Below are 14,260 nucleotides of genomic sequence, written 5' to 3'. Positions count from 1 at the left end.
TTCTAATGGCACATAAGCTAACAGCTAATCACAATGTGGCTACTTAAAAAGTAAACGTATGTCTTCTTAAATCAACTCTGATCTAAAATAACTCACTACTGTTCACATAAATGCTAATTCTACACATTTAAATCCCTGTCTGTTTTAATTCACTGTTTAATTCCAACAGGAAGTGCTACAGTTAGTTAGCGCTACTGATTTGTGTTGCAGACGATGGTAAATGTCAACAATAAAAAACTAGGTTAAACAAAAATTGAGATAGAATGGTTTAAAATAGTGTTCACTTGAAACTCGTTATGACATTTTTTAAACTTTGTTGTTTACCTCACTTTCACTAGCTGTTAGCTCATCAATCCAGTCAAAACCAAATGATCTTGCCCCAATCTTAAAATGTTGACATATCTAACAAATAAGATTTTAAATGATTAACCGGTTACATTTTTATCAAATCAAATGACAGCTGCATCATTTTTAGAATGAGAATAACTTCATGACCAAATCTTTCATCTGACCAGTCTGACGCAGTCACAACAGTTGATCTTTTCTATTCTAAGATGCAATTTGTGTCTTTTTCTCTATTTCTTGGTCTCAATCTTTGATAAAAAGACATTTAACTGCATCAGCATTTCACCCTTTATGATGAAAAATCATATTTAAATTATCTGTTAAATAATGAAACTTGTGTATTTTTATATTTAATTTAATGCATTAGGGTTAGCTGGTAATAACAATTACAGACTAATTTTCCATTACTATTATCGTCGTCGTCTTCCTCCGCTTATCCGGGTCGGGGTCGCGGGGGCAGCATCCCAACTAGGGAGCTCCAGACCGTCCTCTCCCCAGCCACCTCCACCAGCTCCTCCGGCAGGACCCCAAGGCGTTCCCGGACCAGATTGGAGATGTAACCTCTCCAACGTGTCCCAGGTCGACCTGGGGGCCTCCTGCCGGCAGGACATGCCCGAAACACCTCCCCTGGGTGGCGTCCAGGAGGCATCCTGACCAGATGCCCAAACCACCTCAACTGGCTCCTTTCAATCCGGAGGAGCAGCGGTTCTACTCCGAGTCCCTCCCGAATGTCCGAGCTCCTCACCCTATCTCTAAGGCTGAGCCCGGCCACCCTACGGAGGAAACTCATTTCGGCCGCTTGTATCCGCGATCTCGTTCTTTCGGTCATTACCCAAAGCTCATGACCATAGGTGAGGATTGGGACGTAGATCAACCAGTAAATCGAGAGCCTGGCTTTCTGGCTCAGCTCCCTCTTCACCACGACAGATCGGCTCAGCGTCCGCATCACTGCAGATGCCGAACCAATCCGCCTGTCGGTCTCCCGATCCCTCCTACCCTCACTCGTGAACAAGACCCTGAGATACTTAAACTCCTCCACTTGAGGTAGGACCTCTCTCCCAACCCAGAGTTGGCAAGCCACCCTTTTCCGGTCGAGAACCATGGTCTCAAATTTGGAGGTGCTGATCCTCATCCCAGCCGCTTCACACTCGGCCGCGAACCTACCCAGCAAGAGATGAAGGTCAGAGCTGAATGAAGCTAGGAGGACCACATCATCCGCAAAAAGCAGAGACGAGATTCTCCTGCCACCAAACTCGACACACTCCACACCACGGCTGCACCTAGAAATTCTGTCCATAAAGGTAATGAACAGAACCGGTGGCAAAGGGCAGCCCTGGCGGAGTCTAACCCTCACCGGGAAAAGGTCCGACTTACTACCGGCTATGCGGACCAAACTCACGCTCCTCTGGTAAAGGGACTGAATGGCCCTTAACAGAAAGCCACCCACCCCATACTCCTGGAGCGTCCCCCACAGGGTGCCCCTGGGGACACGGTTATAAGCCTTCTCCAAATCCACAAAGCACATGTGGATTGGTTGGGCAAACTCCCATGCCCCCTCCATCACCCTTGCAAGGGTATAGAGCTGGTCCACAGTCCCACGGCCAGGACGAAAACCACATTGCTCCTCCTCTATCTGAGATTCAACTATCGATCGGACCCTCCTCTCCAGTACCTTGGAGTAGACCTTTCCATGGAGGCTGAGGAGTGTGATCCCCCTATAGTTGGAACACACCCTCAGGTCACCCTTCTTAAAGATGGGGACCACCACCCCGGTCTGCCACTCCACAGGAACTGCCCCCGATGACCATGCAATGTTGCAGAGACGTGTCAACCACAACAGCCCTACAACATCCATAACCTTGAGATACCCAGGACGAACCTCATCCTCCCCCGGGGCTCCGCCGCTGTGTAGTTGTTTGACTACCTCAGCAACTTCTGCCCCCGAGATTGGACAGTCCATCCCCAGGTCTCCCGGCTCTGGTTCCTCCTCAGAATGCGCATAGGTGGGATTGAGGAGCTCCTCAAAGTATTCCTTCCACCGTCCGACTATAGCCCCAGTTGACGTGAGCAGCTTCCCATCCCCACTATAAACAGTGTGAGTGAGTTGCTGCCTTCCTCTCCTGAGGCGCCGGACAGTTTGCCAGAACCTCTTTGGAGCTGATCGATAGTCTTTCTCCATGGCCTCACCAAACTCCTCCCATGCCCAAGATTTGGCCTCGGCAACCGCCACTGCTGCACCCCGCTTGGCTATCCAATTACTATTTTATATATATCTATATCTATATATATATCTATATCTATCTATCTATCTATCTATCTATCTATCTATCTATCTATCTATCTATCTATCTATATATATATATATATATATATATATATTATTTTTTTAAGTTTTTTTTCATTTATCCACAATTAAAAACAAAACACAAAACAGGTTTGCGAAAACAAAAATGAAAAAGGAACAGAAAGAAGCAAAACTCATGTAATTGCCCATCTTAAAATGTTATGTATTGAACGAGTTAAATAAATATTAGAAAAAAAAATATATGCATTGAAGATGATACAGTTCATATTTTAGGGTGAACAAAACCCACAATTTAAATGATAATAAACAGTTTTTAAACCCAACACTGAAGGTGTAACACTTGTAAAAAAGAGAAAAATAAAATCTGAAATAATTTAGCTAAAGCAGACAAGATAAGTTTTAAAATGAATATTGAATAATTTTTCAAATACATTCAGACCCGATGCAATAAAAGGATTTTTTTAGTATAAACGGTGCATTTAAATCACGTGGTAAGCATAAAAACAGGCAAGTGCGTTCATACCTCATGGTGGTGAATCTGTGCCTGAAGCTCTTGTATGTTGTTAGTGGACACGGGTCGGTGCTGAATGATACGATGAGCATCTTCTATTAATCTCTGAAGGTTCCTGACTTCCTGTTCGTACTGCTCATACTGCACCACTGCCTCCTGACGACAAAGGAAACACGAGACTTTGGGTGAAAACGACCTTTTATCTTGTAAAGGAAACTATATTCTCTTTTCTGTAAACACCTGGAATGGAAAAGGCCGTGTTGCAGATGGATGCTTTACAGTTTACAGTTAAACATGGTGTGCATGGTTTGAAAACACACCAGGCAAAAATATTCCTCACACAGTTAGCTGGATGCCTAGCTAAGGGACCAGAGAGACATGCTGACGTGATGGGGGCTAAAAGAAAACAGCATTCTTCAGAAGGCCTGTTCAGACATCTCAGAGTAGCTAGATCAGAACGCCAGATTTTAGAGAACCCCTTGCATCATCAGCCTACGTAACAACAGCTTAGATGGGTTTATTTAACAGTTATGAGGAGAAATAATAAAAGTCTCCTTTATTTAGAGAAGATTTTCATCGCTCCACATTAACAGTGTTTAAAAGACGATGACTGCCCTCTACCTGCAGGATGTTGCACTGCTGGATGGTGGTATGCTGCAGCTGGCTGGCCTCCTGCTGCAGAGTCTGGGCTGTGCGGCAGATAGGCAGACTGGCCACTACCTCCTCTGGTAGCCGGAGGGCACTCTGACATTGCTGCACTGCAACCACCTGCTGTTTAAAGCTCTCCATTTCCACCAGCAGGCACTTAGAAAACGAGTTAAAACAGGACGTTAGAGGGTAGAATAACCTTCCGCAACAACATCTTAATCTGTTACTCAGATTAAATACCTGTCTCTGCGTGAGCTGCTCCCTGAGGCTGAGCTTGTTGAGATCAGGTGAAGCAAGAGAGACCTGGATCTGGTCTACAGCAGCGTGCAAGCTCTTCACCTCGGACTCAAGACGCAGCAGGTCCTGAAAAAAGCAGGACTAGTCAAGCAAATCATGCGGATGCAGGAACAGATGAGACGCGAGAAATGCAGGATTTCTATCTAGTTTGAGGTACAAACATTACGCTTTACTTGGCTTATGAAGTATTTGGCAAATGCCTGCAAAGTCAAATTGTGTTCAATAGAGATGGAATGAGACAAAAAAGGAAAAATACTGACAAGAGGCCCAGACGCACATTGCAATTAGCAAAAATTAGTAGCTGGTAATCTTCTGGGTTTTAATGCTGTTGAACAATCATGGTGCTGTTCTGTTATGTACCAAAAGGGGGCACTGTTGCACCAAACAGGAGGGTTTTACTCTTCCCATATCGCACTAAAATATTTATTACTGCATTTAGCACATTTAACTATAAATTCCTCAAACTCCAGCATTTTTTTTGTCTCTTTACTTTGGTGGCATCCTGCAGATTCTGGAGGCGACTCTTGGCGGACTGCTGCAGCTCCTCGGTGCGCCTGCTGAGGTGTTTCACCTGCTGGCTCCATCCCTCCATCTGCAGCAAGTCGGCCAGCTGCCCCTCCCTCTCCCCCATGGCGTCCAGGTCTCCATGGAGACCGCAACACTCCCTCAGCACCGCCTGTCACAATCAGACCATAAATTACAAGTCAAAGAGAGGAGGTTCCTCCGTTGGGTGATGATACTAATTAAGGTCAGCCAACATGGAGGCTTTCACTGGAAACCACAATCTAATTAACCGCAGATTTGAGACGTATCTTCAGATCTCATAAGGTAATGAAGGATTTTTTTCATGACTGTAAAGAAATTTTAAACCCTAAAAATTCACCTGGTGGGCTCGAATTTGCTCCTGCAGCTGAGTAGCAGAGCTCCAGACGATGTTGCTGGTGATCAGAGCTTCAGCCTTTTCAATCCAGCTCAAAATAAAAGCCTTCATGTTGTGATATTCCTCCACCTGCCTCTCTGCCTGCTCAACGTTGGTAGAAAAAAGACAAATGAACTAAAACTATTCTCAAGCATGTCTAGAATATTGTTCGTTATTAGAGGTTGAGATGAAACTGCTCACCTTTTTGAGTCTGTTGACTTTATCCTGGGCCTGTTGAGCAGTGTGGCGCTGTAGCTCAGTCAGTTTAGCCACAGCATCTCCAAGCTGCTTACACAGCAGTGGGTTCTGCTCTCCAAACTCCTGCACAGATCCTCCTAACTCTGCCAGAGAGCATCTGCAGGATTCACACTCTTCACAAAGTGCCTGGAGGGGGAAGAAACAGATAAAAACGTAGAAAACGAATTATTTTAACTGCACTTTAACTTTTAAAATCCTCAGATGGTCAGAAGAAGGAAGCATCAAGGAGATGAGATGAAGAGCAGAAGAAGAACTCCAGCTCCCATCTGGAGTTCGGCTCTCAAAAGTGGGTCAAGCTGAAGGCAGAATTCAGTTCAGGCCATTCCAACTCTCACACACTCATTAACCCCAACACCTGCAGGATGAATCGCCACTTTAACCTGGGTTAATTGCTCGCTAATTAGTCAATCTGTCTGCTTTATTACTTTGGTCTCTTCTTTGGCCTCCTCCAAGTCGGCGCCCTTGTCTTCAAGTTTTACAGCAGCGGTCTTCAGCTTCGCCTCGATGTCCTGAAGTCTGTAGCTGAAGTCCTCTTTTACATCTCTGGTCTGCTGGACTTCCCTCTCTCTAGCCTGCACCTAAAGTGGATACACACACACACACACACACACACACACACACACACACACACACACACACACACACACACACACACACACACACACACACACACACACACACACACACACACACACACACACACACACACACACACACACAAAGACTTAGATAGGGTGCGTGATGGCTTTTTTTGACAAAAGAAGCACTGGGGGAAGGTTAATTAGGCAATAATGAATGAACTGGTGAAGCTCAAGATGTAAACATGACCGAACTTTCTAAAAGAAGATAAAAGGAGATATTACCTGATCTTCAGCTGACCCCAGAGCCAGAGCCACTTCTGCTAATTGCATGCTGAGTTCAGAGGGCAAGCCAGCTTGAAAGTCCTGATACTTGGACTGCTGCAGCTCTGTCATGCGCTCCACACTCTGACGCCTGCTGATGACCTCACCGTGAGCAGTCTGCCACACAAACAAGACCACATTCAAGACAACAAATTCCTTCCCCTGAACGGCAGACAATGACATGCTGGTTACCTCTAACTCGTGCAGCAGGGAATCCAGATCTGCTGTGGGACTCAGCAGCAGACCTCGAGTGTCTTGGATCCAGCCTTTAACTAACCCTAGCTCCTTCTCCACCTCCTCCCTCTCCCTCAGCTCCTGCTGCACCTGAGCCCTGCTGGAGCGCACCTGCAACAGCAGGCTGCACAACAACACATTATTTAGCCATATATGCTAAAACTTAAACTGAACACATTTAACAGGATTTATACATTTTGTAAAAATAACCTGAAGCAACCCTACCTGTCGTAACATTCCTGCATCCTCCTGATCTCCTGTAGGCATGTTGTCTCCTCATGCCCGTTCTCCGTCTTCTTCTCCATCACCACCTCCCTTCCATCCTCTCCTCTAAGGCAGCGAGTTTGCTGCCCCAGCAAGGCCAGTATGGACTGCTCCTTCTCCACCTCCTGGCTGAAGGAGTCGTGGTACTCCAGCAGGCTCTGGAGTGCCGCCCTGGTGGCCGCCTTCTCCACGGTGCTGTCTGGAAGGCGACTGTGGAGGTCTCTGGACACAGAACTCACTTTCTCCACCTAAATGTCAGAAATTAGAAATGAAGAGTTATCAGATGTTTTTATAAAGAAGGAAAATGTGATAATGACTTAAGTAGGCTTTAGGTTAAGGATACATATGTCTTCTACAGCGTTTATGTTAGATTAAGTATCATCAAATAGCATTTATATGACTGTTCAGAAAAAAGCAAACTTGATCTGCATGTATTTGTCTTCATGCACGGTGCTAGAAAATCAGTTTCAGTAATTTCTCATGTAAAAATAAGATTTCTGAATAGTGAAAACAGAAAAAAAACATTTCTTAGGTGTAGAAACAGCTCTGAGAAAAGTGATTTAAAAGGGTGCTGTTTATCACTTTTACGCTTATAACAGAAGTAATAAAATCACAAAATTAAATCAAAAATAGAGCAAATTTTACTTCTACTGACACAACATTTCTGAGGTGAACAGTTTCTGTTTCAAAAGCCTCTAAAGAAAGTTTGTGAAAGTCAGAGGTGAATGACATCATGTCCAGAAAAACAAAGGAGCCACAGACAAAAACACACAATGGACAACAGGAACGTGCCACATATGAGGAAGTGGACATCCTCCTGAGTCTGACTTCACTTCCTCTTTAGAAACGGTGCTTTGTGGGTGTTCTTGGGAGCAGACAGAGAGTGAGCGTGAATTGGGTCAAAAGGCGGGAAAACGCTTCATGACAGAGAGTTTTGGCAGGAAAACACAGCTGGCCTAAAGCCTGGAGTTACATCTCTCTCTCTCTCTCTCTCTCTCTCTCTCTCTCTCTCTCTCTCTCTCTCTCTCTCTCTCTCTCTCTCTCTCTCTCTCTCTCTCTCTCTCTCTCTCTCTCTCTCTCTCTCTCTCTCTCTCTCGCTCTCTCTCTCTCTCATATATATATATATATATATATATATATATATATATGTATACGGTATATATATATATATATATACGCATTCATATATATATATATATATATATATATATATATATATATATATACGCATTCATATATATATATATATATATATATATATATATATATATATATATATATATATATACGCATTCATATATATATATATACACACATATATATATATATATATATATATATATATATATATATATATACATACATACATACATACATACATACATACATACATACATACATATATATATACATAGCCTCCATCTGGGCTTATACCTTCTCGATGAAGTTCCTCCACTCCCTCGCCGTGTCCTCCAATGCCCTCTCCTGGGCCCGGGCCACACTGCGGAGCCTCGTCCATCGTTGCCATAGCGATGACACTACATGACTGGTGAGAGCTTTGCTCGACTCAGAGACGAATTGATCCAACTCTGTAACGTTCTCTCTCAAAGCGTTTAGAGGCAACTCCAGCATCTCTGTCTGAGCCACCAGAGTCTGCAGCCAAAATACATCATACTAATTAAAGAATTCATCCTCCTGAAGCATTTAGACTTGAATCTTAAAATAAAAACGACAAACGTGTGGATTAGATGATTCCCACCATGTATCTTTGGCACTTGTCCTCTGCTTCATGGGCACTGACGGCTTTAGCGGATGTAAACACGGCCATGCTGCTTTCTAAATCATTCATGTGTTCAACCAGAGCCTCCTTGTCATATATAAATGACCTCCACTGAGCGCCACACCTGAGAAAAATGCACATGACAACGAACTGATGAGTGGAATTATGTGAAATAAACAACTGAATACTTAATTATAGTAGTCCAAGTAGTTAACACATACCTCTGCAGCACATCTCTGTAAGCTTCCACCTGCTGTTTGAGTTCTGCCTTCATCAGCTGCAACGATCTAACCTTTTCGCCAAGCCCTCTCAGCACGCCTGCATCCATAAAATCAACAAGCAAAGGATCCAAAGTCCTCAGCTCCTCTAAGGCAGCATTGAAGTTCTTTTCCTGGACTAAAACCTCCTCCAGCTCTTGCATACAGTCTGTGTGGTTCTCAAGATCCACTCCTGAGCTGGTCCTGTGGAGCAAATCTGCTGCAGAGTCCAGAAATGTCTGCATGGACTGAAGGGATGAGTGGTACCGCAGGAGCAGAGCCAGAGCTCCATCCACAGTCAGCTAGAAGGCACAGAAGGTGGTTTTATGTGGTTTTTTTTTGTAGTTATACAAAAACCGATTAAATAAAGGGTACAATTTATGATCCAGATCTGGGAAAGTCCATCTAGCAACATTTTTATCTAAATCCAACTGAGCAGAAAATGATTTTTCCTTCTCCGAGTGCTAGCCTGAGCTGTTAACTGTCCAGGTTCAATACAATGAATTATCTAACACAGATAATGTTCAGCATGTTTTCAAGTATAATTCGTGTCAAAAGACACGGTTACATGGCCGGATTAAACTGGCTGGAAACATCTAAAGTAATAAAAACCCTTTAATCTAATGACACTGTTTGAATTTCATCAAAACATTTTAGTTAGAAATTTTAATAAGAAATGAAGGAATTGGTGACAACTTTTAAAAAGGGTCCAAATGTTTCCATTAAACACATTCGTCCCACAATTTGATGATATCATCATCTGCTTTTATTAAAGGCAGTGCAGTAGTCTCTAGTATATGGCAAGCCAAAACCGTCACAATACGCCACTTTCCCAACCCGTCTAGTTAAGAAATGGCGAAAAAAACGCCGTTTGATGTGCCAAGACGTCGTAAAATACGGCGAAAACTCTGCCAGAACGCCGTAATTTACGCCGTTCTGAACGGTCCCGTAGAACGCCCGTAAAATACGCCGTTTTTTCCGGACATTGAACGCCGTTTTTTACGTCACCCTAATCCCAGACGCGTTCTCTGTGTGGGTGGCGTAAAATACGGCGTTTGGTACGGACATTGAACGCCGCTTTTTTCGCCGTTCTGTGACATAAAACGCCGCTTTTAACGCCACTTTGTGACAGTTTTAACGCGTTTAAAATTCAACTTTACTCTCATTTATGCAGAGCCCTCCCCATGGGTTTCTCATCCACTTAATTTAAACTCCAGTGACCCAATGAAAGACGAGGAGGTTGAGGCAGCACTAATTCATCCCAGATTCGCCGGGCTGTCGGGCTGTGCGGACTGCTGTTTTCTAATACAACTCGGCTCTGTTTCAACTAATTTCACTGTATTGAAAAAGCCTTGAAATGTAGTAATATTATCAACAATGTGTCAACATTATTATTTTTTCTGTCCACCTGTAAAAGGCAGAAACGCTGTTTCAGTCAGACCTGATGATTACTTAAAAGTGTGGCTGCGTATCAGTCTGTCCTCGTGGCTCGTGAGTCCAGCTGAAACATCAGTGCTCTTTCTGTCCAAAACTCCATTCTTCTTAAGTTCATCCACTTTCAGTATTTACTATTGTGACAGTGTGTGCTGTCGCAACGTCCCGATTGATCATGCGCCCTGGCTACTTGGTCAAGGGAATGTTCCTTTGGCTGACTGGTTAGAGCGTATGACTCTCACCCGGGAGTCTGGGGATCTAATCCCGCCCGAGCCCTCGTTTATCCACCTGGCCACACTATTGTTTGTTTTTTTCGTTTTTTTTAACGACTGTTATACTTGTCTTACAGGAGCTTCTGAAGATGTTCTGTCTTGCTTCTCCATCATCACTCTCCAGCTCCTCAGACCAGCCACTCCAGAACCTTCCCAGATCCAGGATCAGAGCACTTTAATTAAAGTTTGAAACATGTCTGCTTGTTGTTCTCCTATAGAAGCCTTAAACTAGAATTTGCTAATGAGCTTTCTTGGCTAAAATATGCTCTTAAATGTTTTTATTTACATAATCAAGAAACACGTTTTTCATTGCTGCTTCACCAAGACATGACTGAAAATGTCCTCATGATCCTGAAACGCTGGTTAAAACAAATTACTTTTAACCTCTTATAAAACAAACGTGCCTGTTGATGATTATGCCCACTACAATACTGAAGCACCTGCATACTTGCTACCGATTTGCTAACTTTCTGTAATATTTGATATTTAAGTTGAAAACATGAAATGCTGTAACACAAATTCCAAATGTTCTAGTTGAGCACTTGTTTCTACTCAACTAATCATTATTTCTGTGATTAGTCAGCTTTTTCCTTTTCAATAAACACATGGAAAAATTACAATTATCTTACTGAAAAATGGTTTAACAGTGTTGCACATGTATAATAATCTGCACTGGTTTTCACAGTTACGGCATTCTTCAAACTATAATAATAAAATAAAGTGAAAAGATATTTACAATTGATTACTTCAAGTTCCTACTATTTACATTTTATGCATCGATACTGTAAATGGCTGTTTACTAAGGCATACAAAGTCAGTGCCTGTACACAGGTAGTTTGCTTGTAAATCTACATATTTCTGTTCTATATGATCCTGTATTCTTCATTAATGCTACTTACAAATCCACGAGTCTGTAGAATTGCCTTGTTTATTTGAGCAGGTATTGAACAATCCTTTTAGTTATTAACAAGTTGAGTGTGTGCTTAAGAGGAGTTTAAAAGTGTTAGCCTTAGAAAGTAGATGAGCCTCTCCCACAAACCACATTTTTTTAAATTTAGGACTTTACGGAGTGTGCTGAAAGACAAAATGAGGCTGATCATCTCCATTTTTACAGGAGGCAACCCCCTGCTTACTAGGCAAGAACCCGTATGAGAACATTCCACTGACTTTGTATGCCTTAGTAAACAGCCATTTACAGTATCGATGCATAAAATGTAAATAGTAGGAACTTGAAGTAATCAATTGTAAATATCGTTTCACTTTATTTTATTATTATAGTTTGAAGAATGCCGTAACTGTGAAAACCAGTGCAGATTATTATACATGTGCAACACTGTTAAACCATTTTTCAGTAAGATAATTGTAATTTTTCCATGTGTTTATTGAAAAGGAAAAAGCTGACTAATCACAGAAATAATGATTAGTTGAGTAGAAACAAGTGCTCAACTAGAACATTTGGAATTTGTGTTACAGCATTTCATGTTTTTAACTTAAATATCAAATATTACAGAAAGTTAGCAAATCGGTAGCAAGTATGCAGGTGCTTCAGTATTGTAGTGGGCATAATCATCAACAGACACGTTTGTTTTATAAGAGGTTAAAAGTAATTTGTTTTAACCAGCGTTTCAGGATCATGAGGACATTTTCAGTCATGTCTTGGTGAAGCAGCAATGAAAAACGTGTTTCTTGATTATGTAAATAAAAACATTTAAGAGCATATTTTAGCCAAGAAAGCTCATTAGCAAATTCTAGTTTAAGGCTTCTATAGGAGAACAACAAGCAGACATGTTTCAAACTTTAATTAAAGTGCTCTGATCCTGGATCTGGGAAGGTTCTGGAGTGGCTGGTCTGAGGAGCTGGAGAGTGATGATGGAGAAGCAAGACAGAACATCTTCAGAAGCTCCTGTAAGACAAGTATAACAGTCGTTAAAAAAAAAACGAAAAAAAAAAACAATAGTGTGGCCAGGTGGATAAACGAGAGCTCGGGCGGGATTCGATCCCCAGACTCTCGGGTGAGAGTCATACGCTCTAACCAGTCAGCCAAAGGAACATCCAGGGCGCATGATCAATCGGGACGTTGCGACAGCACACACACACACACACACACACACACACACACACACACACACACACACACACACACACACACACACACTGTCACAATAGTAAATACTGAAAGTGGATTAACTTAAGAAGAATGGAGTTTTGGACAGAAAGAGCACTGATGTTTCAGCTGGACTCACGAGCCACGAGGACAGACTGATACGGCAGCCACACTTTTAAGTAATCATCAGGTCTGACTGAAACAGCGTTTCTGCCTTTTACAGGTGGACAGAAAAAATAATAATGTTGACACATTGTTGATAATATTACTACATTTCAAGGCTTTTTCAATACAGTGAAATTAGTTGAAACAGAGCCGAATTGTATTTGAAAACAGCAATCCGCACAGCCCGACAGCCCGGCGAATCTGGGATGAATTAGTGCCGCCTCAACCTCCTCGTCTTTCATTGGGTCACTGGAGTTTAAATTAAGTGGATGAGAAACCCATGGGGAGGGCTCTGCATAAATGAGAGTAAAGTTGAATTTTAAACGCGTTAAAACTGTCACAAAGTGGCGTTAAAAGCGGCGTTTTATGTCACAGAACGGCGAAAAAAGCGGCGTTCAATGTCCGTACCAAACGCCGTATTTTACGCCACCCACACAGAGAACGCGTCTGGGATTAGGGTGACGTAAAAAACGGCGTTCAATGTCCGGAAAAAACGGCGTATTTTACGGGCGTTCTACGGGACCGTTCAGAACGGCGTAAATTACGGCGTTCCGGCAGAGTTTTCGCCGTATTTTACGACGTCTTGGCACATCAAACGGCGTTTTTTTCGCCATTTCTTAACTAGACGGGTTGGGAAAGTGGCGTATTGTGACGGTTTTGGCTTGCCATACTAGTAGGAATGAATGCCTTGTAAAGGTCGGTTTATGCTTAACGCGTCCGCGAGGTCCGCACGGCTCCGCGTGGCGAAATTGCGTCATTTTAACAACCACGCCCCTCCACCGCGCCTCCGCACGGCCCAAAATTTCCGCACCGCGCACCTGGGAAAATTTCTAACCACGCGGACGGTCGGACGTGGAAAAACATGGCGGACCGGCAAGAACTAGTATGGCGGAGATTCGTAAATACAAACATTTGTATGATTCACCTCTCAGAGATCACCGTGATCAACATGTTGTTAATAATTCTTGGAGCGAAATAGCTCGCACTGTCGGAAAAGACGAGGACGCTGTTAAAAATGCTGGAATGCCATGTTGTAAACAGTAATTTCTACTTCTACTATGGTGTAGTGTTGGATGCATGCTGTAGAGCTCCATGCTGCCCCCTACAGTTTGGGAGAATATTGGCTCACCGCAGAGACAAGCCGCATGAACCATAAATGCTGCAAGTTGTGAAGCGTGTTCCATCCGCGAGCCGCATCACCAAGCGGAAAGTGAATGCGTCAAGCATAAACCAAGCTTAAGCCATACTCGTGGACACACACACACACACACACACACACACACACACACACACACACACACACACACACACACACCAGTGCACCATATCCGGGAGCTAGCAGTGAGCCACACCACAGCTGAGCTTCAGACGGCAGGTTTTGGAGTCTTATTTCTTGATATTTGGACATTTCGCCTCGGATTGGACAACAGCGACATAAATCTACTACTGACTTGTAACCTTGATGTTGTATCTCCACAAATAACACAAGCCTGGAGGAATTTAGCATCTATTAGCTGAGACGTTCTCTGCTGTTTTACGGGCGCTAAACCAACAACAGCCTTCCC

General features: G+C 43.1%; 1 protein-coding gene across 9 annotated transcripts in view; it reads right to left on the bottom strand.

Annotated features, from left to right (window-relative positions):
• Positions 1–14,260, bottom strand: part of syne1a (spectrin repeat containing, nuclear envelope 1a) — a 138,191-nt gene that overhangs the window by 30,127 nt on the left and 93,804 nt on the right. For all 9 annotated transcript variants that reach the window (XM_054747909.2, XM_054747906.2, XM_054747916.2 and 6 more), the window contains 13 exons: positions 8,685–9,022; positions 8,443–8,587; positions 8,118–8,336; positions 6,645–6,931; positions 6,378–6,543; positions 6,147–6,302; positions 5,709–5,861; positions 5,227–5,409; positions 4,990–5,127; positions 4,597–4,782; positions 4,050–4,172; positions 3,783–3,965; positions 3,174–3,317 (listed from right to left, as the gene is read on the bottom strand). In XM_054747909.2, coding sequence (XP_054603884.2) covers positions 3,174–3,317; positions 3,783–3,965; positions 4,050–4,172; positions 4,597–4,782; positions 4,990–5,127; positions 5,227–5,409; positions 5,709–5,861; positions 6,147–6,302; positions 6,378–6,543; positions 6,645–6,931; positions 8,118–8,336; positions 8,443–8,587; positions 8,685–9,022 — 2,421 coding nt within the window. The remainder of the gene's footprint in view (positions 1–3,173; positions 3,318–3,782; positions 3,966–4,049; positions 4,173–4,596; positions 4,783–4,989; positions 5,128–5,226; positions 5,410–5,708; positions 5,862–6,146; positions 6,303–6,377; positions 6,544–6,644; positions 6,932–8,117; positions 8,337–8,442; positions 8,588–8,684; positions 9,023–14,260) is intronic.

The sequence above is a fragment of the Nothobranchius furzeri genome, chromosome 2, assembly GCF_043380555.1.
Source record: "Nothobranchius furzeri strain GRZ-AD chromosome 2, NfurGRZ-RIMD1, whole genome shotgun sequence".
In the NCBI taxonomy this organism is placed as follows: domain Eukaryota; kingdom Metazoa; phylum Chordata; class Actinopteri; order Cyprinodontiformes; family Nothobranchiidae; genus Nothobranchius; species Nothobranchius furzeri.
This window is presented reverse-complemented; position numbering and strand designations above follow the sequence as displayed.